This window comes from Actinia tenebrosa, unplaced genomic scaffold (genome assembly GCF_029948245.1).
Source record: "Actinia tenebrosa isolate PJP-AT-01 unplaced genomic scaffold, QUT_ActTen_1.0 PGA_scaffold2__45_contigs__length_23673736, whole genome shotgun sequence".
NCBI lineage: Eukaryota > Metazoa > Cnidaria > Anthozoa > Actiniaria > Actiniidae > Actinia > Actinia tenebrosa.
This window is the reverse complement of record NW_028292579.1, coordinates 20,265,992-20,293,953: the sequence shown is the minus strand read 5'-3', so window position 1 is coordinate 20,293,953 and position 27,962 is coordinate 20,265,992. Positions and strand designations below refer to the sequence as shown.

At 39.7% G+C, this 27,962-nt stretch overlaps 1 protein-coding gene across 1 annotated transcript; it reads right to left on the bottom strand.

Annotated features, from left to right (window-relative positions):
• Positions 1-27,962, bottom strand: LOC148909541 (prominin-1-A-like). The gene is made up of 21 exons (XM_089033488.1): positions 27,466-27,962; positions 27,311-27,357; positions 25,830-26,041; positions 24,848-24,968; positions 24,106-24,172; positions 23,246-23,335; positions 22,460-22,743; positions 14,859-14,922; positions 14,418-14,494; positions 12,912-13,000; positions 12,317-12,469; positions 11,040-11,163; positions 9,798-9,883; positions 8,505-8,589; positions 8,176-8,322; positions 7,147-7,224; positions 6,735-6,818; positions 4,144-4,197; positions 2,749-2,829; positions 504-572; positions 1-215 (listed from the first exon to the last, which is right to left on the bottom strand). The coding sequence occupies exons 1-21, from the start codon at positions 27,707-27,709 to the stop codon at positions 57-59; spliced, it is 2,415 nt and encodes an 804-aa protein (XP_088889614.1). The 5' UTR covers positions 27,710-27,962; the 3' UTR covers positions 1-56.

Genomic DNA, 27,962 nt, shown 5'->3' with positions numbered 1-27,962 from the left:
AACATTGAAATGGCTTCTCATTGTCTTGCTGTAATTAATCCAAGCACAACGCGTAATTACGGCTTCGTACTGTTTCCTACTATTAAGAATACTGCTCTAAAAAAGTTCCGTTGCGGAATACTTACAAGGTTTCCAAAGTAGTCTGAACAAACATTGGATGTGATTGAAGAGTACATGTTATGGACGGGCCTACAGCGACCTACATCAAAACGGACCTGTATATGTAATAAGTAAAACGTTAATGAATGGTACACGTCATGGATGGGCCTACAGCGACCTACATCATAACGGACCTGTATATGTAATAAGTAAAACGTTAATGAATGGTACATGTTATGGATGGGCCTACAGCGACCTACATCATAACGGACCTGTATGTGTAATAAGTAAGATGTTAGTGAATGGTACATGTTATGGATGGGCATACACCGACCTACATCATAATGGACCTGTATGCGTAATGAGTAATAAATCCACCAATGAACACAGAGGGCTTTGCCTACCTGATTGATCACGTGATCTAACAACTGATCGACGTCGTTCAATATATTATCAGTATGCTTTGTGACACCCTGTCAAAATAGTTCACACAAGGAAACATTAACGAACTATTGAATTATATTTTCTTTCGTTGGATAAAAAATGTTATAACTATTATGTATGTTAACAGAACGCTCTATAGGCGTTCACTGGGTTGCCTGTATCATGCACAGAGGAGTAGTACAGCTGAAGAAGTTTGCAATGTTAGCCAAAAGAAAATGGAATGTTTCATGGAAACTAGAATGGTGTTCTCTACATAACATTTAAATGATTGCAGGTTCTGCCCTTTTTCAGCCTATAGAATAAATAGTATTGCGTTATGTCACATTACTTGTAAATTTGATTTTGCGCCATAGATGACGCAACAATATCAAATATTCCAATGTTCTCAGTCAGAATCATCCAGTACCCAGAAGTGTTCACGGCACCAGCCACTAGTCCTTTGCGGGCATGTGATATAGAGATCCAAGTGCAGTAAATGGTATTGTCAGCAAACTAAGAAAGCATAGCTCAAGTTTCGCGGATCGATATTGCTCATATGACTGATAACGTCTGATCGAACTTATACAGGCTTATAAGCAACCGACTAGGAATAGATCTTTTTTCTCAAAAACGATTGCCTTATTGTTGAAGATTTAAATCTTATAAAAAATGGATTTAAAAAAAAAAAAGAAAAATCTTGTGTGGATAAGATGGGATTTGAACCCACCAAAAGAAATTCAAAAAATACGATTCTACTTTGCCATACCCCCGAGACATCCGCAGAGCTGAGGCGGCGTATGGACTTCGGACCTGACGGCGATTAAATCCTTCTGCCCTTGGTTGTACGAATTACGCAAGAAAATGTTCTAGCCGAAGCATCAGGGGAGAGACCAGCCGGCCCCCGGACCATATCGGCTAATCCCTTGCATCTCTGCCACGCACGGAATCGGTTGACAATTTAATGTTAAAAAGTCTAGTCTATTCGGTGCATTGTTTTCACGGCTATTGTTATGCTGATTCACCTGGAACCGTGGTCCAGTGGATAAATCGCTGTCGTTCAAGATACTGAGTCAAGCTCGTTTGAGGAGGCTTTGCACTTGGATGGGTGACCTTTTTTCTTTCTTTTTTCTTTTCTTTTTTTTTTTTTTCCTTTTTATTCTATTTTTCCCCCCTTTTTTTCTTATTTATTTATTTTTTATTTGAAGTAATAGAAAATAGAATAGTGAAACTTTTCTATTTTGACTAACCTATTCTTGTCTACCCAAATCCGTCAAATTGAAATCTAGTAGAGGAAAATCCCTGGGGGGAAAAGAAGTATTTCATTGTAGTATTTTCAAAGAGTAAAAATTTCAATTAAATGGCCGGCAGTTCCATCTATTTTTAAAAATCCAGCTCAATCCACACGAAAGCACAAACCAAACTTAAAACTCGAACAAACCTATTTAAGCTTTCTATAATCGTTTATAGCGCTAGCATTATTAGATCTCAAGCAAAGAATCTGGAGAGTAAAAATGACTTAAAGCAAAGTGAAGGCGATCAGTACCACGGGAAATTGAAATGGAATTTGTTCACTCACGGGAAGATTTGAAGTCTTATTTTCCTATAGTTTAAGTTAGAGCTTTTGCTTTGAGAAGCTAAATTAAAAATTTGAGTACACAAATAAAAGAAAGACTTTTCACGGCATCTTGAACTTTCTTGGTCAGTTTATACACACGAGTAATTCCTAATCCTGCATTGAGCCTTGAATTTTTGGCAACTAACGAAAAAAAGAATATGCGTAGACATTAATTTTCGACACGTGAATTGCAGCCCCGCCCCTAATCAATCACTTTGATAAATTAGACATTGATTGGCAACTGTCACTTGAATATAAATCACACTTAACACAGTATCGGTATCATATATCCGCAAAGGATTCTTGGGTAGTGCCGTGAAGAACACTAGGTCGGTACTATTGCACAATTTTGGCATTTACTGACCCAGAAAAATACGGAGAAACGCAACGCATTTTTAGACTGGACTGCCACAGGCAACCCAGTATGAAGGGAAACATGGTGGTAGTATAGTCTGGTGTTCGGTGTTGTTCAGTTCGAGTTTGTTAGGAGTCTACCTTTATTCTCTCTGCGAGTTAGCCGTGCCCTGACTTAGATCAGCCCAGAGGTTGTTTCAGGGTTCAATAACATTTTATAAATCATGACAGAACCATTAATGGCGTATAGTACGTACCTGTACTGCTATTCTTACGGCGTCATCTACGATAAATTTCTCAATCTTAACTAAATCATTACCAATTTTGTCCACACCATTCTAAACAAGAAAGAAAAAACTTATATTTAACAATAAAGTCTTGCCTTGTTGCTGCTGCTTGTCCGATCTATTGAAATCTTTGCGTCCATGCATCAGATTTTTGGAAGCATAGGACCAGAAAAATTGGAATTCTTTAGTGTTTTGTCCCCCAGATCGAGCTGTCTTGACGTCACATGCGAGGGGTCTATAGTAAAATTGGCCTTACTATTACCGTGCACGGCGGCCATCTTGAATTCTATTGCTGTATTACTGCGGTTTTCTATATTCTGCAACTCGGTAGTTTCAAGCTGCACGTTGAAATTTGGTTTTTCGCTGCCGTCAATCAAAAATAATCAGTCGGTACCTTTTATGTTCTTGAATTGCGGCAGTGAAAAACCAATTTCACGACAAGCCGTTGGAATGTTGGAGTTTCCAGAATATGGAAAACCGCAGTAAGATATTATGGAATGCATAGGAAGCAAGTCATTGGAAAAGTGATTTTCTAGACTGCACAGCCGTCACGATGTCTTTTTAAAAGAGTCTTTTATATACTAACTTTAATCTAAAAAGCAATTGAATTTGGAACGACAGAGCAGAAAAACGACAAGGCTGCTACTTTCGCAATTTTTTTCTTTATCTCTCATTCATGCTAAAAAACGTTTAGTGTTTCATTCGTGTCTCTTGTGCATTAAACTTTTCACAAAATTCTGCTAACCTCGAGCAATTCTACTTTCGAGGCATTAGCGAAAATGTTAGTTTTTGTGCTGATCAAAATATCATCTCTCTCAACGTTCAGGGCGTTATATCTCAAAAACGCATTCCTTAAATTTCCCCAAATTTTGGTATTTTGTTAATCAGCCCCAAAAGAGCCTGTTTATGAAATATAAAGCTTATTAACGCATAAACGTCGAAAGTAGAACCCGTTTTTCTGTCCTGTCAGTTGGAACAATATGTTAAAAACCAAGACTTTAAATTAAATTATTCGCCACTCTATGCATTATAATGTTTCTACGTTTGTTCTCTCGCGGCATCCGATAATTCAAGATGACCGTCTTATCAGTATCATTATTCCTATCAGTATCCCTTTCCAAATTGGCAGGCTTCAAAGATTTCTGATGTTTTAATTAGAAACTAGTATTTTTAAATAATTCAAAAGCTTAAAAATCGACTGTCTTTGAATCCTGCAGTTGATTTATCAGCCGTTTGAAGCGGAAGTTATTCAAAAGGCGTCCGCATATCTTAAAATAAATTTCCATAAATTAAGATATGTGAAGGACAGTCGCAAGAGTCCCTTTCTGTCCCTTATGGGCCCTTGATTAAGTGTGACAAACTTACCACAATGTTGTTGGCTTCAATCTGAAGTTTATTAACAAGTTTTTTAAGACGTTCCTGGAACACAAGAAAGTATAATTCTTTCATATACCACATATTTCATTCTTAAATTGGTAAGTTTTTACTACTCTTCCCAGTAGACCGAGGTAGTTGTGATTTTTTAATCGCCTTCGTAGCGTCTGTTATGTTATCTGCAAGTACATTTCAAATCGACCACGTGATGCCAATGTTGTACCACGAGGACAAGTTTTTTACACCACGTGATTAAAACTTGACTGAATTTTGACCACGTGGTGTAAAAAACATGTCCACGTGGTACAACATTGGCATCACGTGGTCGATTAGAAATGTACTTGCGGATAACATAACAGACGCTACGAAGGCGATTAAAAAATCACAACTACCTCGGTCTACTGGGAAGAGTAGAATATAGCGCATTTCACATTGTCTCAATGCGCTTTACATTTATGACCAGTGGAGGACTTTACGGGCTACATACTACGACGCTATTAGCAGCCGTGCAGCTAACAATCATTAGAGTCCCATATTTCTCATTCGGTAAATCGTCACCGCCATGTTTGTGGTGTCAAGTCCGCCATCTTTAAGTCTTTTTTACTCTCTTGTAAATGGTTCAAAACCACTAATTAATTTCTCTGTTTGATTGTGGTTTAGTCTTGAGTTGCAAAGTCATAAAGAAGGTAGGAAGTTAAGGGATCCTGGATTTGTTATTTTGAATTGGGGCCGTTAATATGTTACAATTTGCAGCGAGCTATACTCCGTGTCTCAGACAGCGGTTTTTTAAATAGGTGTATATAGTGCAGTTTTCGTATGACTGTGAAAAGCTCAGTGCCGTAAGCGTGACGTGCAGTGACATGACCGTGATACTTCCTAGAATTTTAATTGGCTGATTTTTCACGCGCAATATGATTGGTCTAAAAGTGCCGTGATCTTGGCGTGACCGTGTCCGCGCCGTGTTTATGCCGTGTTCCGGGTATTTGATTGGATGGAGAGTAAATTCTCGTGCAATGTGATTGGTCTGGCGTATCCCTTGCCGTGTCATGGCCGTGTTCGTGCCGTGATTTTTTCACAGTCATACGAAAACTGCACTATCAGTCATTGTACGTCTGCTTACTAGGGCTTCAAATGAATCTATTTTAGCTAGAATCTCTTCACAAAATTGTCTGAATTAGCCGAGTGCCCAAGTTTATTTCATTGATTCTAAAAGAATGACAAATCATCTTATGGGGATGAATGAGTCTCATTTCTTTAGTTAGTTGATAAATCTAAAAAAAATGTATCAAGCTTTAGCTGTTTTATCACAGCGTGGGACAATCACAACTAGACTTCAACTAGGTGAAAGCTCAAAGATCGAATAGTCCAGTTTCGAGTTCCAAATTACCGCTGTGTTTCTTGATTACAGACTCATTTACTCATCGGGCAGAATGGGGCGTCACATCCGGGACATTCATGAGCTCAAAAGCGCCAAATTCAAATGTTCAGCTCGACTGCTCGCGCTCATTTACAAAGAAAATAGGCCAAAATGCCCGTAGTTGTCATCAAAAACGCTTATTTCTGGCATGAAGAAGCACTTAACTTAAAAAGTTTTCATACGGCTTTTGTAGAACTGGAGTTCCACTTGCAAGATCCGAAAAAAATAACGTGAAAATCGCATATCTTTGCCATTAAATGCTATTTAAAGTTTGCCTATATGAACGAACTGAAGTATGAAGATTTTTCAAAGAGTTGATGATTTAGCTCATATTTCTACAATCACTTAAGAAGTCGAAAAGTTTTCATATGGGAAATGGTTAACTTTAACCCAAATAAAGTCGCTTTAGTTTACTTCTCGACTTCCGATCGGTTGTCAAGAAAAACACAACAAGTCATTCCTGTGATCACTCATTGAGACTTTAACTATCATTCGAATAATTTTTCCTGGTCATATCAAGAATAGTTAATATTAACTATGTATCAAGTGATGTCAATCAAAATGTTTACCCTGATATGACTCAAGGGAGTTCAATGCTGTCAATCATTTGCGTTTGACAGTTCTTTGTCTTTGGTCTAGCCAATCAGTGTTAACGGAAAATAAGTTAATGATGCATATCCTATAATGTATTCGTGAAATTATACCGATCTTTGAAAATCTCTCAACTGTAAGTTCATGTCGCATAGAACAATAGAATTCTACCCGATGTCAGGCTTAGCCTCGTATCAGCGTCTAATTACTCGCAAATACCAACGGTAAAGTAAAGAATGCACAACTTCAACAATACGAACACTTTGAAACTTGACGGACTTGACTGGAATACCTTAAATATTCTTCACAAAATCGAGGCTAACCCTGAGTAAATGAGTCTGTAATCAAGAAACACAGCGGTAATTTGGAACTCGAAAAGAGGGTCTATTGGAATTTAGTAGTTGATTTTTGAGGAGGGAGGAAAACCGGAGAACATGGAGAAAAACTCTTGAAGCACAGGAGAGAACTAACAAACAACTCTACTCACATACGACACCGATAACGTTAGGACTTGAACCCGGGTCACATTGGTAATGAATTTCCAATAATGAATGAAAAAAATTAATGTTCTTACTGATTTCTGTTGTGCTGGTTGTACAGTGTTAGTGTCGAAGTTCACCAACGTGTCTGCTGTGCCTTGTAGCTTGGTCTTTACGTTCTACGGGAAAACGATATCTATGAGCTGTAGGGTAATGAGTTTATCATGCCCGGTGACACTTGGGGCATAGGGAGCCCAAGTGAATCATTTGATGATAAAATTCATTCTCGCTCCCAGAGCCTGCGCTTTTGTCAACCAGCGGAAGCGCTTTGCCTTCCACTGTCTGGCGATTTTTAAAGCGCAGGCTCTGGGAACGAGAATGAGATAAAATCAAATCACAAAGTCCTTTATGAGTATTCTATTTATTATACAAAGTGGACGGGGACGATAACAATTAGTTGGTTAAATATCTCTTTAGCAAGTCCAAACATATGGTCACATGACTTACCCCTGTTGTCTTTTTGGCTACTCTTGTGATATTCTCAGCAAAGCTGGTCAGGGATACTTGGACTATTCCTTTATCAGTCTAAAAAAAGAAAACTCAAGTTCTTAAATCATTAGCCCGCGGGATACACGAGGGAGCTGGATTTTCCTCCCTCCCTCCCTCCCTCCCTCCCATTCATTAGGGACTTTAAGATTTGCAAAATCTATGAAGGCGACTTCAACCGGAAGTGTAAATAACTTCACTTTAGGGTCCGGGCGTCTTCAAAGTCTGTCTTCCTTGTGGATGAGTTGACTTTACTGACAATGTTTTGAATGAAATCTCCAATGAACAGAACCCCAAAGAGAAGTTATTCACTTTTCCGGTTGACGTCGCCGTCGAAGATGTTGAAAATCTTTAAGTCTTTTTTCTTTCGTACGCGACTTTGTTCTGGTGGCAATATTTTTAGAATATATCAAAATACATACAAAAATGCCCCATTTTTAAAGAGTCTTTTCTAGCCTCTCATCATCATCATTTTCTTTGCAGGCTCAAAATTGACTTACATATTGTTAAAGAACACTTCAACTGCTTTATTTTTGTAGGTCAAACTACTTACGTTATTTACAACACAATACATTCAAATCACAAGTCGATTTTTTACAAAGGAAGGAAAACCAGAGAACCTGAAGAAAAACCCTCGTGGAGCTTCGTGGTAAGTGACAGAACAACATCAAACAAATTCCACATGTTTAAATTTCCTTGAGATATAAATAACAATGAAACAACCGCCATGTTGGTTGATCTAACAAGAGAAGCTAATGTGGAATGTTTTATCATCTTCAACCAATTCCAACAGGGAGGCTATGACATAATATGCATGCACCCCAAAAATATGCGGCCCAGTTGAGAATCGAATCCGTGTCCCCAGGGACGCCATAACCTACACAGCGGTGAGGCGGGACAGCGGTGAGACGGGACAACGGTGAGACGGGACAGCGCCGTAGCAGCACATGACACCCATAATACGTACCGTCCCACTAGAGAGACTCCTACCTGTTGCGAGTATTCAGTGAAGTTGATATTCTGCACTCCAGCATCAAGCGAGTCGTTGATGCTTTTCTTTGCTTTGTCTGTCAACACAGACGTGTCTGAAACAGTCTTGTTTATGTCTTTAAAGACTTCATCCAAATCGGGAATTTTCTGTGGAGAAAGAAAGAAAGAAAGAAATTATAGACAGAGTAGTGCATACATCTCTGTAGTTGAACGGACAAACAAACAAACTAACGAAATAGCGAAAGAAAGAAAGAACGAACGAACGAACGAACGAACGAACGAACGAACGAATATCCCATAGGTCTGTTGTGTTTATAAGTAGTACATACATCTCTGTAGTTTTGTATCGATGAAAGATTGAAGAGATTATCCATCTTAAGTACAGTCCAAGGTGCTTTGTTCTCTTCACATTGACTAAGTATGAAAAGGAAACATTAAGAGTATTTTCACTAGTAATAAGGGATACTTTAGTCCAAGGAAGAGAAGGGACTGGGCTACGGGAACTACTAGTCCAACAAAAACAACAACTATCACGTGATGGCAGCCATTACAGGAGGGGAATTCTCGCCCCATGTAAGGGAATCCGGACTTATGGTGGATTCCGGATTCCAAGAGCTGGATTCCGGATTCCGAGACTCTGGATTACGAATTCCAAAACTTTTGCATTGCGGATTCCGGATTCCATATCGTTAAATTTCAGATACTCTCTCTGAAAATTATATTTGAATCGTCTATCAATTAAATCAGCATCCGATGACAGATATTCCTGGTGGACATATTACACATTGGGGGAGGGGCTACATCGGTTCACTCTAGGTCGAGACCATAGCATTTGAGTGTATACTTTGAATTTCAAAGTAGCGGATTCCGGATTCCAAAAGGTTTGATTCCGGATTCCATTATAAACTGAATTCCGGATTCTAAGGCTTTGATTCCGGATTCCAGAGTGCTGGATTCCGGATTCAAAAACCTAAAATGTCGTGGATTCCGGATTCTTGATTCCCTTACATGAGGCGAGAATTCAGTTTCCCATGGAAATTAAAGGCTCTATTGTTCTGTCTACTGTCATAAATGGTTGCCATCTCTATTGTACAACATCTTTAAATAGGTAAACATGTATTCCCAATTTATTCGCATTACAGTGGGAAAGGAGATATAAAGTTAACCCTATCGACAATATCTCCTAACATCGAATTGGAATTTAGAGGTTCATTTTTTGTGTAGGGAGGAAACCGGAGAACCCGGAGAAAAACCCCTCGAAGCACAGGTGAAAACCAACTGTAAATTCTACTCACATACGACACCGAGTCCGGGACTCGAACCCGAGCGTCACATTTGTGAGAGGCGGGTGTTCTGACCGCTACGAGACCCGGGCTTCCGAAACAACCCAATATTTTAGTCTTCCAGTCATTAATGTTAGCCAAATATTTGCTTCGGAGTCCCTGCTAATGAGGCGACAAGCAGAAAGGAGTGACAAGAAAAGCTAATGTTTTCGACCTACAGGGGGGTGGGGTGGGGGACAAAAATGACCCCATTTTATAGACTCTCTTCTAGCCTCTCGTAAAACAACTAGAGATCAAAGAGATCATCTTAATTTTTTTTCAGGCTCAAAAATGACTTACCTTAATACATCGTTGACGAAAACCTCAAGTGCTTTATTCTTATAGGTCAAAGTCAGCGGTTTCATCACATCAGGATTATCAATGGTCTGAAAATAACGTTCGTATGAGCCATTCTGAGGTTGAGGTCGAGTTGGTATTGCAGTGACTGTCTATTGCAGTGCATTTTGTTTTAGCGGACGTATTTCCAAGATGGCGACTATTTTGTCCCCTGAAACAGTCCCACGATGCACTGAAAATCCGACTCGACCCAGTCTTTTATTTGGGAAGCACGGGTGGCGTAGCGGTGTGAGCGCTAACCTTATACCAATGCGACCCGAGCTAGAGTGCCGCCGGGTTCGTGTCCCGACATGCACGGTTTCGTATGTGAGTAGTTGGTTCTCTCACGTGCTTCGAGGGTTTTCCGGGTTATCCGGTTTTCCTCCCTCCGCAAAAATCAACTCCTAAATTCCAATTCGATCATGGAATGAGGGCCACAGGTTTGTTAGCCACTGGCTATTAAGTGCTACCCTCGTGAAAAAAGGACTTTTAACCTCGGAATGGCTAATTCATCAGATTAAGGTGAGAACTTAACTATTGATTTTTGTCTGAGAACCACTCGACCTATTATACAGCGATGGAAACTCTAAATTCGAGTCTAAAGATATATGATATGACAACAATTTCTGTTAAATGGTTTGGGTGCAGTTGTAAATGAATATGGTATATTTGAGATATAAAGCGCACTAATTGGCTGTCAACCGTGTTTTTATATCAGAGCTAGCCGGGACAGAAACATAAGTTTCCTTCTCTTGTGCTCTTCGGATCCCAGTAGACCATTTTCGAGTTCCAATTTACCGCTGTGTTTCTTGATCACAGACTGATTTACTCAGTCTAAGCCTTGTATTATATAGTGTCTACATATTCACAAACAGAGTGCACGCACTAAATCCGTGAACATTAATTAGTACTAATTAGTACTATTTCATACAGAATCCTTTGTTTTCTATTGTTTATTTATCGACATTTAGCACTAAAAGTTAGTATTTGTTTCACGGGTTAAGTGCGTGCACTCTACCACCGGTAAACTGAGTAAAGAATGCACAACTTAACAATGCAAACACTTTGAAACTCGACGGACCTTGAGTGAAACACGTGAATATTCTGCACAAAATCGAATCTAAAAGTCCAAGCAACGGAGAACTCGTAACTGAAGTATTGTGTTGATATTATAACAAAGATGTGCTTTTATTTCAGCTTACTTACGTGTTTAAGAAGCTCGAGGTCTTCTACCCTTCTACATACAATGGACGTGTTCGTGCCAACAAAAAAGACAACGGCGACTAAAATATTGATGACAAATGCACAAAACATCGAAAACACAGCAGCTCTGCAAGTAATGGTATAGAGTATTTAGACTTTGTAATATGAATAATATTCGTTCAAATAATAATACAATAAAACTCCCTTGACGCTCAGCTCTGGGTGCGAGAATGGTCGTAAAATTAAAATGGCGTGGCCTAATTACAGTCCATGTTCATCTGGGATTGTAGACTTTTTCTGAGATAGCGAACATGATTCATTATGGTCTTGCTTTTTCGTATGACTATGAAAAGCTCAGTGCTGTGCCGTGACCGTGATGTTTTCTAAAAGTTTAATTGGCTGATTTTTTTTCGCGCAATGTGATTGGTCTGAAAGTGCCGTGACTTTTGCCGTGTTTATGCCGTGTTCTGGGTATTTGATTGGATGGAGCCAAGGGCGGATCCAGGGGGAGGGTCGGGGGGGTCGCGACCCCCCTGTCATTCCTGAGGTCAAATGGGCTTCCTGTGGTAAAAATGCGACTGGGATTCCTTTGCCCACAAAATTTACCCCTGAGACCCCCCATTCAAAAAACCCTGGATCCGCCCTTGGGAGCCGAGTGAATTCTCGAGCAATGTGATTTGTCTGGTGTATCCCTAGCCGTGTCAGAAACGTGTTCGTGCCGTGAGCTTTTCACAGTCATGCGAAAAGTGCTCTATATATGGTGGTGTTTGTACAGGGACGGCAGAGCAAGGTAAGGAAGTATTTAGCTGGGGGTCCCAACCCTTTACAATGAATGACACCTTATTCTCTCTTAGTTTGTTAAGCCTTTTAACCCAATTGAAGCGACCATACACGTCACGTACACATAAATAAATAAATAAATATCTTTTAATTAAGTGTCTAGTAGTTCTAGCGCTTTCACACTAATTGGGGACACTTTTCGCTCACACGCATTACCACTACATTCAATATTCTATACATACAACGCTCAACTCACATGTTGATTTTTATGGAGGGAGGAAACCGGAGAACCCGGAGAAAACCCTCATAGTATAGGAGAGAACAATACATCAAACAAACTCAATTCACATGTGGCGACCGCAGGGCTCAAACCAGCGACCCGACCCGCTGGACTCACAGCGGTAAAAGACGACACGTTAGCCGCGAACACCACCCATGTATCTTTATATCCGATACTCCGTCTTCTTCAGTTTTTATTAATATATTATATTTTCGCTTACCCAATCAAAATCTTTCCACCACGGTCAGACATGTTTCCTCTGGTACTCGGAGTGTCAAAGGTACTCGCTCCAATCATACCAAGTATGATGCCCGATAGAGCTAGAATAACCATGATGAAAACCAACGTCCCGCTCAAAATATACGCAATGTTTCTGCAAACAAATTAGCACCAAAGAACAATAAGACCGCAGTGTGTATTTGGAATATCTATGGATGAGTTAACTGCTAGAAAACTAAGCTCCAAAAACGTTGCAGATCCAGGACTTTAAGAGGGGGTTCATTTTTGCAAATCTCGGCACAACAATAACGTTCTCTTGCATCATCATTTTTCCCATGAGGCACATCACTGGCCTAAGGGCGCTCCTGATAAGGATAACCTATCCACCAGTCCCATTCCATATTAAATCTCATGAGTTAGTACCATACTTTTATTTATTTATTTTAAAAAATATAGAAAATCCAAGGTACCAGCTGGGGGGGGGGGGGGAGGGGTTCATTTGCACCCAATGAACCCCCCCTAAATCCACCACAGCGTTGCAGACTTTTATGCCAATCTCTCTGAACCAAGGTATGAAATTGTAATCTCAGACTTGCCTGTATTGATCATATTTGGCAATCACGCCGTCAGGCTTGAGGTATTCATTTATATCATTCTTTAAAGGTAAAACTGACTCCCTCATGATCTGCAATGCAAAACGATATAATACATAAGAGAATTTTAGAATTTCAAACCCAGAATTTAAAGTATGAAAAAAGGCAACTTTGAAAACTTAATTTGATTATAAAACACTCTACAAAATTACTCGATTCTGATTGGACAACAGTATTTCAATTAAATCCCTTATAGTACACTCAACAAAATTACTCGACTCTGTTTGGTCGAGAGGAGTACAATTATAGCGTTAATTGTACTCCGTAGAAGTATAGAATTAAGTCGCTATTGCAATACGGCCAAAACAATGTCAAAACAATTATTTTCTATCATTTTGTACTTAAAAAACATATAAATAAAATTTTAAGCCCGTAAGAACTAATCTTTCTTATGCATTTCAGTGGCGCGATGGACTGAAAATCGGCCGCAAAATAGACAGAGATGAACGGCGTCGCTTCGCAGTTTTTACTGAAATTTTGTTGAGTGAACTATAAACAAAAAAACGCACGATCTTGAGTATAATTGTACTCTGTAGGTCCAAATTAAGTTGCCCAATTTTTTTGAGTGTATTATAAACAAAAAATCGCACAATCTTCTCGTACAATTCGGAATTAATAGATACTCGAGATGTTTTGAAAGTTCTCAAATTGAACTCGCCTAAAGGCTCGTCCAATTTTGAAAACTTTCAAAACATCACTCGTGCCTAGAAATTCCGAATAGACCATTTCACGGATCCCGTTACTCAACCTCGGCCTCGGCCTCGTCAGCGTGTAATATATTCTTTAGAAATTGCCTGCGACCTGTGAAATTTTTAAGCGTTTCAATTGTTCGTTGATGTGTAAATTCCTTTCATTACTGCGGACTGTAGTCAAATTCTACTAAGAATAATTACACGCTGACGAGGCTGAGGTTGAGTAACGGGATCCGTGAAATGGCCTATTGTACTCGAGATTGTGCGTACGAAAATTAAAATACATTTAAAACTCGAAAATGAATCGAAGTATAAAATTAAGAAATATTAAACAGTTGTCTAAAAAAATACTGATTTAAGCACGCGGAATGCTGAGAGAGGAGAGTAGTAAACCTCGTCGGAATTTTGGCGGGAAACAGTCGCTCTCGGGTCCAAGACGCATGCGCTTCTGACCTTTCCGTGTCTAATCTACGTCCAACAAAATGGAGGGAGTTCAAAAAACTTTGCTCAATATTTATCCTAAAAATTTCATTTAATACTACGTGTAACACATGAAATAATATCTGACGGAGTTTGTACAACAAACAGGAAGTTTTCTCTAAAGGTAAGATTTCCAACTAATATTTTACTAGGACTTACGTTATCCACTTTGTCTTCTAACGGTCTTAAAAAGTCTATATATCTGACGGAGTTTGTACAACAACAGGAAGTTTTCTCTAAAGGTAAGATTTCCAACTAATATTTTACTAGTACTTACGTTATCCACTTTGTCTTCTAACGGTCTTAAAAAGTCTGTCGAGATGTTTTTCACTTCGCTCGTGTAATTCTCGAAGCCTGTTTATTCGAAACATGAGATATAATAAGTGAATATTAGCGATAGGTGCTAGGTTATTTCAAGACCCATGAATAGCTGGAAACAATAACTTGGAATGTGTTTCTGCTTCTTATTCTTGTCAAGAACGCGGAGCTTAGTGTTGAGATACTCGATGAAAACTTGTTTAGTTTAATGACCAGAATTCCTTTCTTGGAATGACCTATCCTGTTTTCCTTAATTTAGGTGAGACAACCTTTTTTGAAATAGGTGTATACATATTTTCATTGCTAAAAGGTTAACCATTTAAGGGAGAATAAGGTATAAGGGGGGGAATGGTTAGCATTTTGTACGAAACATTTTCCGAACATGTGTGAGAAATTTTACCTGATGTAAAGTTTGAGGCCATGTTTTGAACTTTCTTTGGAAGATTATGAAAGGACTTGTTACCCTGCAATAAAACATGTAAGCTATTATATACATATTGCATATATACTCATCAGAAAAGAACAAACTTAATAGACGTATAGTATTTGGAAATAGACTTTTAAATAGAATATTTATCATTGTGCAGTAGAGCAATTTTTCCTTTTTAGTCAGCGTGCACCATTTCTTAGAGAACTACTTCTATGTTGAACAGTTGCACATGAGAAGACAGATGACTGAATGTTTTCCCATTTCTGAACATGTGTCATTCCCTAGAGTATCATTTCTTTGTTTAATGGTTGCACATGAGAAGACACATGAATATGGATACAACTCAAACGAAGAATCTTATTCTCAAGAGAATGACACATGGGTTTGTAATGAGAAAACATTAGACCCGAATGAAAAACATATAATATAGTGTATAAGCCAGGGAGGGTTGTCAGTACCATTTTAATGGAAAAAGGCAGTTGTGGTTTTTCTTGATGTATTTTACCTGTTGTTCATAAATAAGTGTGATAGCATTGACCAAAGTGTCATCTTCTGTGTTTTTAGGGGGGGAGGGGTGGGTCACAATGTCCCCTTATGGAAACTTGCGTATTGCTCCTTAATTGCACGAGAAATATCCCAAAAACATTTTAAATTATAGTTTGCAAGCATTTATTTTTTAAAACTTCAGTCTCAGGGCACAGAATTATGTTTGAAAATGTTAGCCTGCCATCTTTATCCTCAGGGGAGGGGTAGGGAAAGAGAAAATCGAGACACAAATTTGGGATGCAGTTTTCGAAATAACAATGATAACAGAAATAACAATAATAAGAGAATAAGCACCAGCAGCAGCAAAAAAAAAAATCGTTTGGGATTAATGGAAATAAATGACAAAAGCCCAGTATTAGATTCTTGTTTCATGGGCCGCCGGTGTGGTTGAGCCCACAGTACGTGCTGGTGAAATCGTCCAGTGAACTTTATCTTGAGGTAAGTTTTAGATCTCGTAAAATTATGGTTTTAGGTGGTCGTTGCACTTCAAAATGAACTTTTTAAACTAAAAAGATAAATTTTTACCTTCAGAAGAATCTTATTTTCTTATTAATCTTCCTAATCAGAGTTTTAATGCCAATAATTTCGTCTCTTTAATATCTGTAAGTTTTCAAAATGGCCGCCTCGTCATTTGAGCAAAGATCAACATTGAGTAATAGAATTTAGTTTGGTGTTTTTTGTCCTTGAATTCAATTGAATTGATATTTTCTCAGTCACACAATCAATTAGTCACTTGAAAAAATCCTAGAAAACTAAAGATTTATAGAGCTATAGGCTTATAGGTCTGTTGAAATAGACTTTATCTTTGTTATTCTATTCAAACAGCCTTTATCAGCAACCGTATGGATGGATGCAAAGGAAAAAGTTTGCATTATTCATTACAAAAGCTTGAAATTCGATGATGACCATTTGGTTACCCCTGAAAGTTTCGATTCGTGGGCAACGCTGCTAGAAGCTGCTAAGATTCGAAAACATGATGCGCTCCTTGAAATCGCAAGAAATACCCGTGAAGGGGTTGTACCCGAAATATATTATCATAGGAAATGTCGCAGTGCATTTACCATCAAGAGAGATTTGGAGTCGCTTAAAAGAAAACAAGTCCTGGAAGAGGAAATCTATGAAGATGAAGCTTCAATTCAAACACCAAGAAAAAGAAGTGCATCCTCCTCATCCCGGGTCTACCAACAGGAATGCATTTTCTGTGAGAGACCCAAGTATGTAAACCGAAGACTAGAGAAGCTTGTCAGAGCTACTCAGTTAAGAGTGGACCAGACGCTGCGCAAGATAGCTACCGTGAGATGTGACGAGAAGATCCTGGCTATTACAAGTAGAGACATCGTCGCAGCAGAAGCGCATTACCATAGATCCTGTTACCGTGACTACACCAGGCCCACTCAACAGCCACACCTAGAGAAAAATGAGACCGATGATGATGATGCCGAATATGACGCTTTCTTAGAATTGTTTCGTTTTATTAGAAGTGATGTTTTAGATTCGCAAGTCGTGGTAACTATGATCGATTTAACAAAGAAGCTTGAGTCCTTTCTTCAATCCAGAAGTAAAGAACCACTTAAAGAATCGACCAAGAAACACATGAGAAGGAAACTGGAGTCAGAGTTTGGTTCCACGTTAGAAATTTTCCCAGATGAGAAAGGAAAGCTACTGGTTATGCCTGCAAACCTGAATGTAAAGGAAACAGTGAAAAAGATGATAAGCATCGAAAAGGAACTAAAGAGCGTGAAGTCCAAAGCATCAGAATTGCAGAGCATCGTTGATCAGAGCGCTGGACACTTGCGAAAGGCGATCTTAGATATAAAGTGGACAACGCCATGGCCTATTCTCCCATCTGATTTATCCATTGATCAGTTTCCTGTGCCAGAGTGTCTTCGCCGCTTTTTGATGGGACTTCTGACATCTAATCCTGACATGACGAATCCCTCTGCACGAGTAAAGATGTTACTCGAGTCCTTCAGCCAAGACCTTATTTATGCAGTGACCTGTGGCAAGACAAAACCACCAAAGCAGATTCTCCTAGCATATGGAGTCAAGACCTTGACTGGAAATGTAGAAGTAATCCGTATGCTCAACCGATTTGGTCATGGTGTGTCGTATGACCAACTTGAAGAGAACGATACCGGCTTATGTCTCCAGAAACTAGCTGCCAACCTCAATCAGACAACAATACTGCCAGGAACCATCAATCCTAATGTCTTTACCAATCTAGCGTGGGACAACATCGACCGCCTGGAGGAAACCTTGACTGGAGCAGGCACCACCCACAGAGTCAATGGCATCGCAGTGCAACCAAGAGTCTTTGGGCCTCATCTACAGCCCACAGAGTTACCTCCAGTTTTGAAATCCAAACAAAGAAGCATCGTCCATGAAGAACAGCCATTGCCAGCATACATCGCCGCTGATAGAGTCGGTCCAGGTCGTATTGTTGCGAGCAGCGGCATGGTGAACACCCAGAAGACAGAAGCCCAGAAAGCTCAGCAAAAGAATTTGATGTGGGTTGTAGCGCGCCAAGCTGATGTGGACAACCAGAAGGTGCCAAGCTGGACCGGTTTCAATGTCCAAACAACAGTAGAGCAGGATGTGCGCAAAGACGTGGTGGCTTATTTACCAACAATAAATGCCCCAGCTACAGAGCTGTCCACCGTCAATGAGATCCTGCGCCAGTCCGAAGATATCAGAAAAAGGCTTAATCTTGACAACATCGTGGTTGTTATGGACCAAGCATTATATGCCAAGGCATGTGAAGTTGCTTGGAAAAACGTAGAGCTGTATGGAAATATCATTCTTCGCTTAGGAACATTTCACATTATTTGCAACCTACTGTCCACCATAGGGAAGCGCTTTCAAGATGCTGGCTTGAGGGACATTTTTATTGAATCTGGCATTCTAGCTGAAGGATCAATATCTAATGTTATCGAAGGAAAGATGTATAATCGTGCTGTCCGCGTCCACAAGTATATCTACGAAGCCCTAATGCGACTCATATGGAAGCAGTTCATACCATGGCTAACAGCCAACCACGCAAATAAAGTGCGCGAGCTACATGTCCTCGAAGACAAGGTCAAGGATGTGGTTGATGAAGCAGAATGCGAGATCTGTGAAAGTATCTTGAACAGTGAATATTTCAAAGAAATCCATCAGCTCTGGAAGCAATACTTGCAATATTTGCGCACTAATAATGGCCCACTGTCCTGTTTTTGGATGTCATACATTGACATTGTTGGTGATATACTACTCGAATTGATTCGAGCATCTCGTGAAGGTAACTGGCAGCTCCATCTCCATGCCATCGCCAACATGATCCCCTGGTGCTTTGCGTACGATAAGGTCAATTACGCAAGGTATCTTCCCGTCTACTATGCTCAGATGGTGAATCTCCCCTCCGAACACCCCGACGTGTATTCCAACTTCATGGATGGGAAGTTTTCTGTTCAACTTGCTGGAGAAAGCCCTTTTGGACGCCTTCCCGTAGACCAGACTACCGAAGTTACTATCAACAAGGACACAAAATCAAGTGGAGGCATTATCAAGTATAGTCTGAAGACAGGAGCAGTAGACAGATTCTACATGACTGCCGAGTACCGATGCTCTTTTCTTTCACATTTGAGAAACATGGTTCAAGTAAGGCAATCATCTTATCATCATGATGACATGCTGTCTACAAGGAAACGGAAAGACGAAGAGGCCGTAACAGCGGTCGAGAGTCTGATTGAAGGCTGGAATAACCCCTTCACAGAAAGCAAAGAGCTTGTTAGTTTATCTACCGCGAAACAAGCACCTGATGATGTAACTAGAGACCTGTTGGACGCTCAGAAAGTAGGGGAAGAAGCCTACAAAGTTTTCAGAGAGCAGCGCCTGGAATCCTCGCCACCACAGATAAAATTTCATGACAAAATCAAGTTGAAGAAACTGAAAACCTTTTCTTCCCTTAATAAGAAGAAAAAAGTCTCCGTCGATGGCAGGACAATGATCTTGAAAGCTGACAGATCTCTCTTCGGACGTATCATCATCATTGGTCAAAGCCGAAAAATCGAAGTCAGAGAATTGCTGCAGTACAGTCTAGGACCTCTGCCATGGTCTTTAGCTACTACAGAAGGACTTCCTCGGAAAACAAACAAGGCAGCCTTGGCGACCTTCCTGCAAAAGGATGTACAGCTGGCTGATTGCCTTCCGCAAAACTCGGCAACTATAATTGACGGCATGAGTTTAGTCCAGAAGTTGAGTGTTAGTGGGCGACAGACAACCTTTGGAATGATTGCATCTTCACTTCTAACAAACGTTCTTCACGAGGGTGCCCAGAGTAGCAGAATCGACGTGGTCTTCGATACTTACCGAGATATCTCAATCAAGAATGCAGAGAGAGCCATGCGAGGAGAAGTTGCCGGAGTCCAGCTGTCAGACATCAGCGCCTCTCAGCTTGTCAAACAGTGGAGGGTGTTCTTGTCTGAGGTAAAAAACAAGACTAGTCTAATAAAATTCATTTCACAAGAATGGAGAAGTGTAGCGTGCATGGGAAGAATGAATGGAAAGGCCTTGTTTGTCACTGCCGAGAACGAATGTTGGAAGATAACGGAAGAGGAAAGCCACATTGTAGAGGAGTTGACAAGTAGCCAGGAGGAAGCTGATACACGTCTGCTGCTCCATGCCGCGCATGCTGCCCAGGAGGGATACGAGGCAGTCGCAGTCTGCTCTGAAGATACAGACGTTTTCATCTTGCTATTAAACTTCTGCAGCACCATCAATGCCAAGCTCTTCATGAGATGCGGCTCCAGAACTAGGACACGACTTGTAGATATCACAAGAGTGGTTCAGAGAACAGGGCAAGAGGTATGCGAGGCACTGATTGGGTTGCATTCTTTCACAGGATGTGACACAGTTAGTGCGTTCGCTGGTAAAGGGAAGATAGGAGCCCTCAAGATCCTAAAGAGTGACGATAGCGCGAGAAGAATGTTCCGGGAGCTTGGGCAGGCATGGACGGTGTCGGAAGATCTCTTCGTTCTTTTGGAGAAGTTCACCTGCTCTATGTACATGTCACAAGTGGTCAGCAACACCAGCCGTGTGAATGATGCAAGGTATGAGCTGTTCTGTGCAAAGAATGGGGAGATTGAGTCGCACCAGCTACCACCTTGCCAGGACTCTTTTCGAAAACACGTCCTTCGTGCGAACTACCAAGCAGGTTAGTTGAACATGCTTGCTTCTATCCAATAGTTGAATTATTATTTGTCTTCTAACTCTAGATGAGAATGATATATAATAGTGCAAGATTGATTCACATCTGCAGCTATATGGAGACGGAGCCTGGAAGCTAACCCAGACATCCCCAGTCCAGATGGTATGGGATGGACGATACAGACCTCCACTGACGGCTCATCCATCGAACTACTGATCAACTGGATGGATGGGCAGGCCGCTCCTTCTGCTGTACTGCAACTGCTGGCTTGTAAATGTAAGAAGACCTGTGAACTCTCGAGCTGTGTTTGCATGACCAGTGGATTAAAGTGCACAGATCTCTGCACTCTGAAGGACTGCACTAACCAGCCGGCCCAAGACAATTCTGCAGATGTCATCGATGATGACGTTGACGAAGATGATGATGATGATGATGACTTTTAATAAACTTTGTCGTGCATTACTGAAGTCATTAGAGTTACAGGGTTTTTCCATTTTGAAAGTTATGAAGTCAGGCATGCATATATAGGTTACTTGCGGGTTTGAAGTTCGCTTTAGTTAGTCGACATAAAATAGTCAGAGCTCGAATGGTAGCAGCCGGTTATTAGATATAATAACTAACTTAAAAGAGAAAAAAAAAACTATTGCAGAATGTCAACAACCATAGTAACTCAAGTTTTGCTGTTAAGAGATAGTCTTGATGCAAGGTTTAGGTTTGACTGGATTCAAAGACACAGCAAACAGATCCAGTTTTGTTCGTAAGGGTTATGCCATAGCGTAGATTTATCGGCTGGCCTTCTTAAATGTAAAACAAATATCCCCAATGGATGAAAGGTCCATCCTTCTGTTCACGAAGTTAACTTGATTTGCGAGAATCATATACCCAAATCAATAATTTAAATTCCTTTTTTTAATCGAAGCGGCAATGCCTAAAACAGCTTTGGCCGTGAGTCCAGGGGACTGGTAACTAGTCCGTAAAAGTGAATATTTAATAGTATTGAGTTGAAATATTTGGTTTTGAAGCAGAATCACATGTTGCGCTATCAAAACAAACATTTAAAGTCGAATATTTTCAAGATATGCAGGAAAATACAAATTTGAAGGTGTTTGTGGATCTGAATCCTTATGTCGTTCGGGCTATTTGGGTATATTTGGCATTTATAGGCCATGTGACTAATCACGTGATCATTATGATGTTCACATGTGAGTTGAGAGTGATGGTTTAGTCGATAAAAAGTAATGTGCACATATTTTTAACCAATGTATGGGTGTATTAGGTACTTACAAATGCTTTAACTCGTGTTCATCAACCTAAGTGAGCTAAAATTGCCTGTGTAGGGAGGGGTGGGAAAATGGTATTTAAACCATGAAGATGACACTTTGTGCAGTGCTATCACCCAAAAATAAAAATTTAGGTTAATAACCTAAATTGTTATGGCCATGAGCCTTTGTCCATTTGAGTGGTAACAATCCGTCTTTTTTGGGGTCCTGGCTTATACACTAATACAGTTATGATAAAAGGGTAAAATGATACAACGTGAAAAGATGAAAAAACTTATTGATGTTTCAGACGCTAGTTCTTTGTCAGAGTAAAAGATTATGAAAGAACTTGCTCTTTTACTCCGACGAAGGACTAGCGTCCGAAACGTCAGTAAGTCTTTCATCTTTTCACGGTGTATAATTTACCTTTTTATCATTACTGTTTCATTAGAAACAGCGATGCAGTTCACACTAGTTTTTAGCTAGTTATCTCAACATATAAATAACACAGTGTGCTTTAAGTAAGTAAGTACATGTACCAAGTATATATACTAGTTAAAGTTAATAGTTACACCACAAACCTTATCAGCTTCTTGAGTCAAGTTGGTGTTCACAACATCCTGCACTCTGTTCTTTGTATCGGTGATATTTGGGACCTGAGTGAAGTTAGCTTCACCAGTAAGCAGCTTTTCATTTGGTATTGATTTACATGCATCTCCTGGGGTTTGCGTATTGCATTCACGTCTTGCTTCTGATATGTTTTTTCTTGACTCAGATAAAACCTCATCTAGTTTTTTGCCATCAGAAACCAATGATGATACTGTATTTTGTACATCTTCAAGAAGATTAAGTGAGCTTGTGATATCTGTAAGATGATTATAGTGGATTTAATTTTGTTAAACACTCAAACCATAACATTTTATCAATACATAACCTGAAATCTCAAGTGTTGATCAATTAGTTAGGGCACTGTCAGAGTGAGCTACAGTTCAAAGTACTACAGTTCAAAGCCTGGAACAACCACAGATCGAACCCTGAAACCACCTCTGGGCTGATCTAATGAGTCAGGGCACAGCTAAGTCACTGATCCAACCCTGAAACAACCTCTGGGCTGATCTAAGTCAGGGCATGGCTAACTCACTGATCCAACCCTGAAACAACCTCTGGGCTGATCTAAGTCAGGTCACGCCTAACTCACAGATTGAACCCTGAAACCACCTCTGGGCTGATCTAAGGCAGGGCATGGCTAACTCACAGATTGAACCCTGAAACCACCTCTGGGCTGATCTAAGTCAGGGCACGGCTAGCTCAAAGATTGCTCTATTTTAAAAGCATTATAATAATATATATTGATAAAAGAGTCTTACCTTTGTTAAGTTTAATGGCCGAGTTGACCAGATTAATAACAAGTGGACCGCCCTGTTTGATGATTGGGTTTACTATGTCCTCCCCCAGCCCTAGGCACAAAAGGAAAATCATTTAATTTGATAAAAGAATAGTAAACACACACAAAAATAATTGCAAAAATAATAATAATAATAATTGGGGATTACAGTGCAATGACTCTAACCAGGGCCACTTTAAGACCATTTGGACAGCCAGAGCCAATCAGAAACCTAGACTAATAATATAATCTGACCCTGATGTTACGTGTAAACAACTAGATAGCCATTGTCATTTTCTCGTGGGAATAAAAAGATATCTCGAAAAGTTATTGTTTTCTGCTGCTTTCTGATTGGCTCCAATACCCAAAGTTGGAATGTATCATTTTTATTCTACAATTTGAATGGTTCTCCCTGTCTAAGTGGCCCTGGCTATAGTAGTTGTTCAGTAAGTGAGACTGAAAGTCTTTGTATAACCAAACAACAGACTGAACAGGGTGGCAAAGGGTTTCTTCGTGTTGCATGATAATGCCAATGAGCTGACATTGACTGTAAAAATACAACAATGCAGGTATTGACATCCCCCCCCCCCCCCCTTGACCTGAAAAACCATTACTGTCCTGAAACACTAACCAGTACCACCTAAATAATGTAATATTAAATTACTTATCTAAAGCTGTTGTTATGGTAGAGTGCAAACAATTAATCCGTGAAACACTAGTTACTAAATAGTACAAAATAGTGCTAATCAAACAATAGAAAACAATGGAATTTGCATGAAATTGTGCTATTTAGTGTTACTAAAGTTATATATTGTTTGCACTCTATATTATCTCAATACTCACCAACAATCTCTTTGATAACATTATCAAGAACTATCAACATTTCCGGCCCAACAATGTGGTTCATTTTCTATAAAAAAGACCAATAATTTAATAATTAAAAATTACAATTATTATCTTTATTAATATTAATTATCAAAAAATCTCAGTATAAGTATACTTATAATAATTGAACTTACCATTTCACAGGACCACTCTATGCAATCAGAATAAAATTATATTGCATATCATGTAAACCCTAACTAATTTAAACTGGTTCTCCAGGGTCATACATGGACTGCATAGCAGCTGCCAGGGGTGCCTTCACATGCTTTCAGTTCAACCCCGTTGAGCTGCGCAACACTGTTGTACTTGCAGTGTTGATTAGTGATGAAGAGTTTTTTTTAACCGCCACCCGGCTAGCTCAGTTGGTAAGAGCGTCGGTGTGTTGTGCGGGAGGTTTGTGGTTTAAGCCTCGGCCGGACCAACACTCAGGGTCTTAAAATAACTGAGGAGAAGGTGCTGCCTTTGTAATTACATCTGCAAATGTTTAGACCTTCACGTGGCTCGGATGATCAAGTTAATGACGGTCCCGTCCCTAATTAACTAGAGACGTTAACAGAGGACCACAAGTTTATCAGTTGAATTACTGTCAAGTGTTATCCTCTATAAACAAAGTTTATTATTATTATTATTATTATTATTATTATTAAAGTAATTTTATTTAATATCTTATTATTAAAATCTTTTAGGTGGCATTGATTACCTTAAAACTATTATTTTTGTAGGTAACAATATCATCAAAAGCATCATCAAATGTCGTTCTTGCTTTGGGTAAAGTGCCAGTCATTTTGGAGGTGGATGCAAAAATGATAATGGCACCAGTTCTATGAAGGTAATAAAATTAAAGTTAATTAAAAGATTTATTATTACTTTATCATCAAAGATATATGTACATATTTTCATTTAAACTAAGTATTTTTTCATTAACAAAATTGAATAGTGTAGTTCCGGAAAATATCCATACCCCCACTACCTGACGAAGGGAATTTATAAAAGGACCCCCTACCCCAGGAATTTTCAATTTTCTTCCATACAAACTCTGTAATTTTGTTCTTTCTCTGACCCTCCCCTCCAGAATTTCCAATTTCCTCCATGGATAAGGTATGGATATTTTCTCACTTTTACATTGAAAATAATGTAATTATACAGCATCAAAACAATGAGAAAAACCTTGTAGTTCTCATATATAAAAAACCAACGAGGCCTTTTTAAAGTTTTTTTTGGTTCAGCATTTTGGTGGCACAAACAAGCCATTCCACCCCCACCCAACCCCCCTGGAAAATCCTGGCTATGCCCCTGGAGCATACATAATTATAGAGATATATATAGATGAGGGTAAGGTGATGAATTGATGGTAATAAAGCAAAGGAACAAAACCTATTGTTAAAATAGTTGCCAAATTAACATTACAATAATGATTTATGATCTATAAACATTACATCGATGCCTACAATTATCTTTCAAATGAAACCGAAAATGAAGGATAATGTAGTTTAACCAAGTGTTTCATAATAAAATGCAACTTGAGTATTTATCCCTTTCCATTGACCATCCCTCCCCTCCCCTAATACTTTCTAGTGAGTTGGTATTGTGGGGGAGGGGGTAGGGGTACTTTGGAAAGTGAAAGACTTATGCTTCTGACTACCATAATATAATATGGAAAAACAAAAATAATATTAACTTACATAAGAAATATAGAACAAACTATGAGTGCCAAAGCATACAGCTTTCGCTTCTTTGTCGGACGGATATCTAACTTTTTGTCTTCATTAAGAGTTCCACAACATTTATGGTCTAAACAGCGACAGCAGACAATCAATCCAGTGATTGGCATGGCTAAAGCAAATGTCAGTGATATTGCTGCTAGAGTAATCATGGGTCCTTCATATTGAATGACCTTGAAAAGGAATGATAGATATGCATATATTAGTCAGAAAAACATATTTTCAAAATCCACTTTTATTCGATTTCTAGAATGATTTGCAGCACAATGTGTGACATATATATCCTTTGTACATAACCAAAAATTTATCGAGGTTATACTGCACTACATATTGCTCACATTTAAGGGGGCGGTTGTCTTTTGGGACTCTGTCCTGTTACCACCTCCTGTCATATGCTTGTCTTTTCTTTTCTTTTTTGTGCTGTGTTGACTATACTTTCTATTAGGGGTAATGTGTGTATTTTCTGTGGTTGCTACTGTGGTGAACCCAACCTTCCCCGCCTGCCTGCTATGGTGAACCCACCCCTCCCCTCCCCTTGCTACTGTGGTAAACCCTTCCCTCCCCTCCACTGGATAATGTGGTTAACCCAACCCTCCCCCTGGCTGCTATGGGGAACACAACCCTGCCCTCCCCTTGCCACTGTGGTGAACACAACCCTCCCCTCCCTTTGCCACTGTGGTGAACCCAACTCTCCCCTCCCCTTGCCACTGTGGTGAACCCAACTCTCCCCTCTAGCTGCTATGGTGAACACAACCCTGCCCTCCCCTTGCCACTGTGGTGAACACAACCCTCCCCTCCCTTTGCCACTGTGGTGAACCCAACTCTCCCCTCTGGCTGCCATGGTGAACACAACCCTGCCCTTCCCATACCACTGTGATAAACCCTCCCCTCCCCTGGTTAATGTGGTGAACCTAAACCTCCTCTCCCCTAACCACTGTGGTGAATCCTCTCCTCCCACCCCCACACATATACACAACACTGACCAACAATTATATGGAGGTCATATTAACAACTAAAAATGTCTACGTGTTCCTATATTATCATTAGGGACCTTAAGCTGCAGGACGGCAACGACGACGACGACGGCAACCATACAATAGCACTAATTGCGCTATTCAATAGATACTCGTTGGAATGTACGAAATACTGTGCATCATTGCCTTCTTATGCTGAAAGTAAGACGTGAAATGTCATATTTTCACGTACTAAAGAGAACGGCTACGCCAAAAGCTTATCTTTGCTGATTTTCGTTTTAAGTAAAGGGCTCCCAAAAGACGCCATTTTACTATAAAACGGCGGTGCTTATTGAGTAAAACACTAGGTAAACACGAAATAATAAAACAATAGAAGGTTGAAGCGCCTCAATATATTTCGCCGATGTTGTCGCCCGCGTTGCCGTCCTGCAACTTAAAGTCCCTATTATTTATAATACTCGTTCTTACCTTTTTGCTATTAAAAGACTTATTAGAAACGATTTCATTAATGACGTCTGTCATGAGAAGAATTGAAAGTGAATAAGTTATGGGTTATTTTTAAGCCACGAAATTTATCCTTTACAAACAAATTACGACCTTTTAGAATTCAATAATAATATTACCATAAGGTGGCTGGCTTCTGAGGATATTCGCGATCCCGGCAGAAATATCGATGAGTCCATTTGAATTAGTTTCTGCATTCGGTTGAAGTTTGTACGGTTCATCCTTAGGTAGAGGAGGAAAGATGATGGTACCGTCTTCGCTAGCTGATGCCAGCCTCAGCGTTACAGAAACAACTAAAACAAACTGAATTACTAGACGTAACTCCCACGAGAGACTAGTGCTACTAACATCTTTGAAAATCATCTTATAACACTACACATCTGATAACCCTTATATACACATACGAGGTGAAGAAGGACGATATTTCGTGGCACGTTCAACCATAAGATACATTCATACACCTGATACACTACTCAAGAGGTCAACAAAATTCTGATGTGCTTTCTATGACTTTTTCTGCTTCGCCGGTTAAGTGAGTTAAGGAGTAGAAAAGTACTTCGTTATACCATGTGGCGATAAAAAGAAAGAAATCCAAGCTATACCGGTCTATACTGAA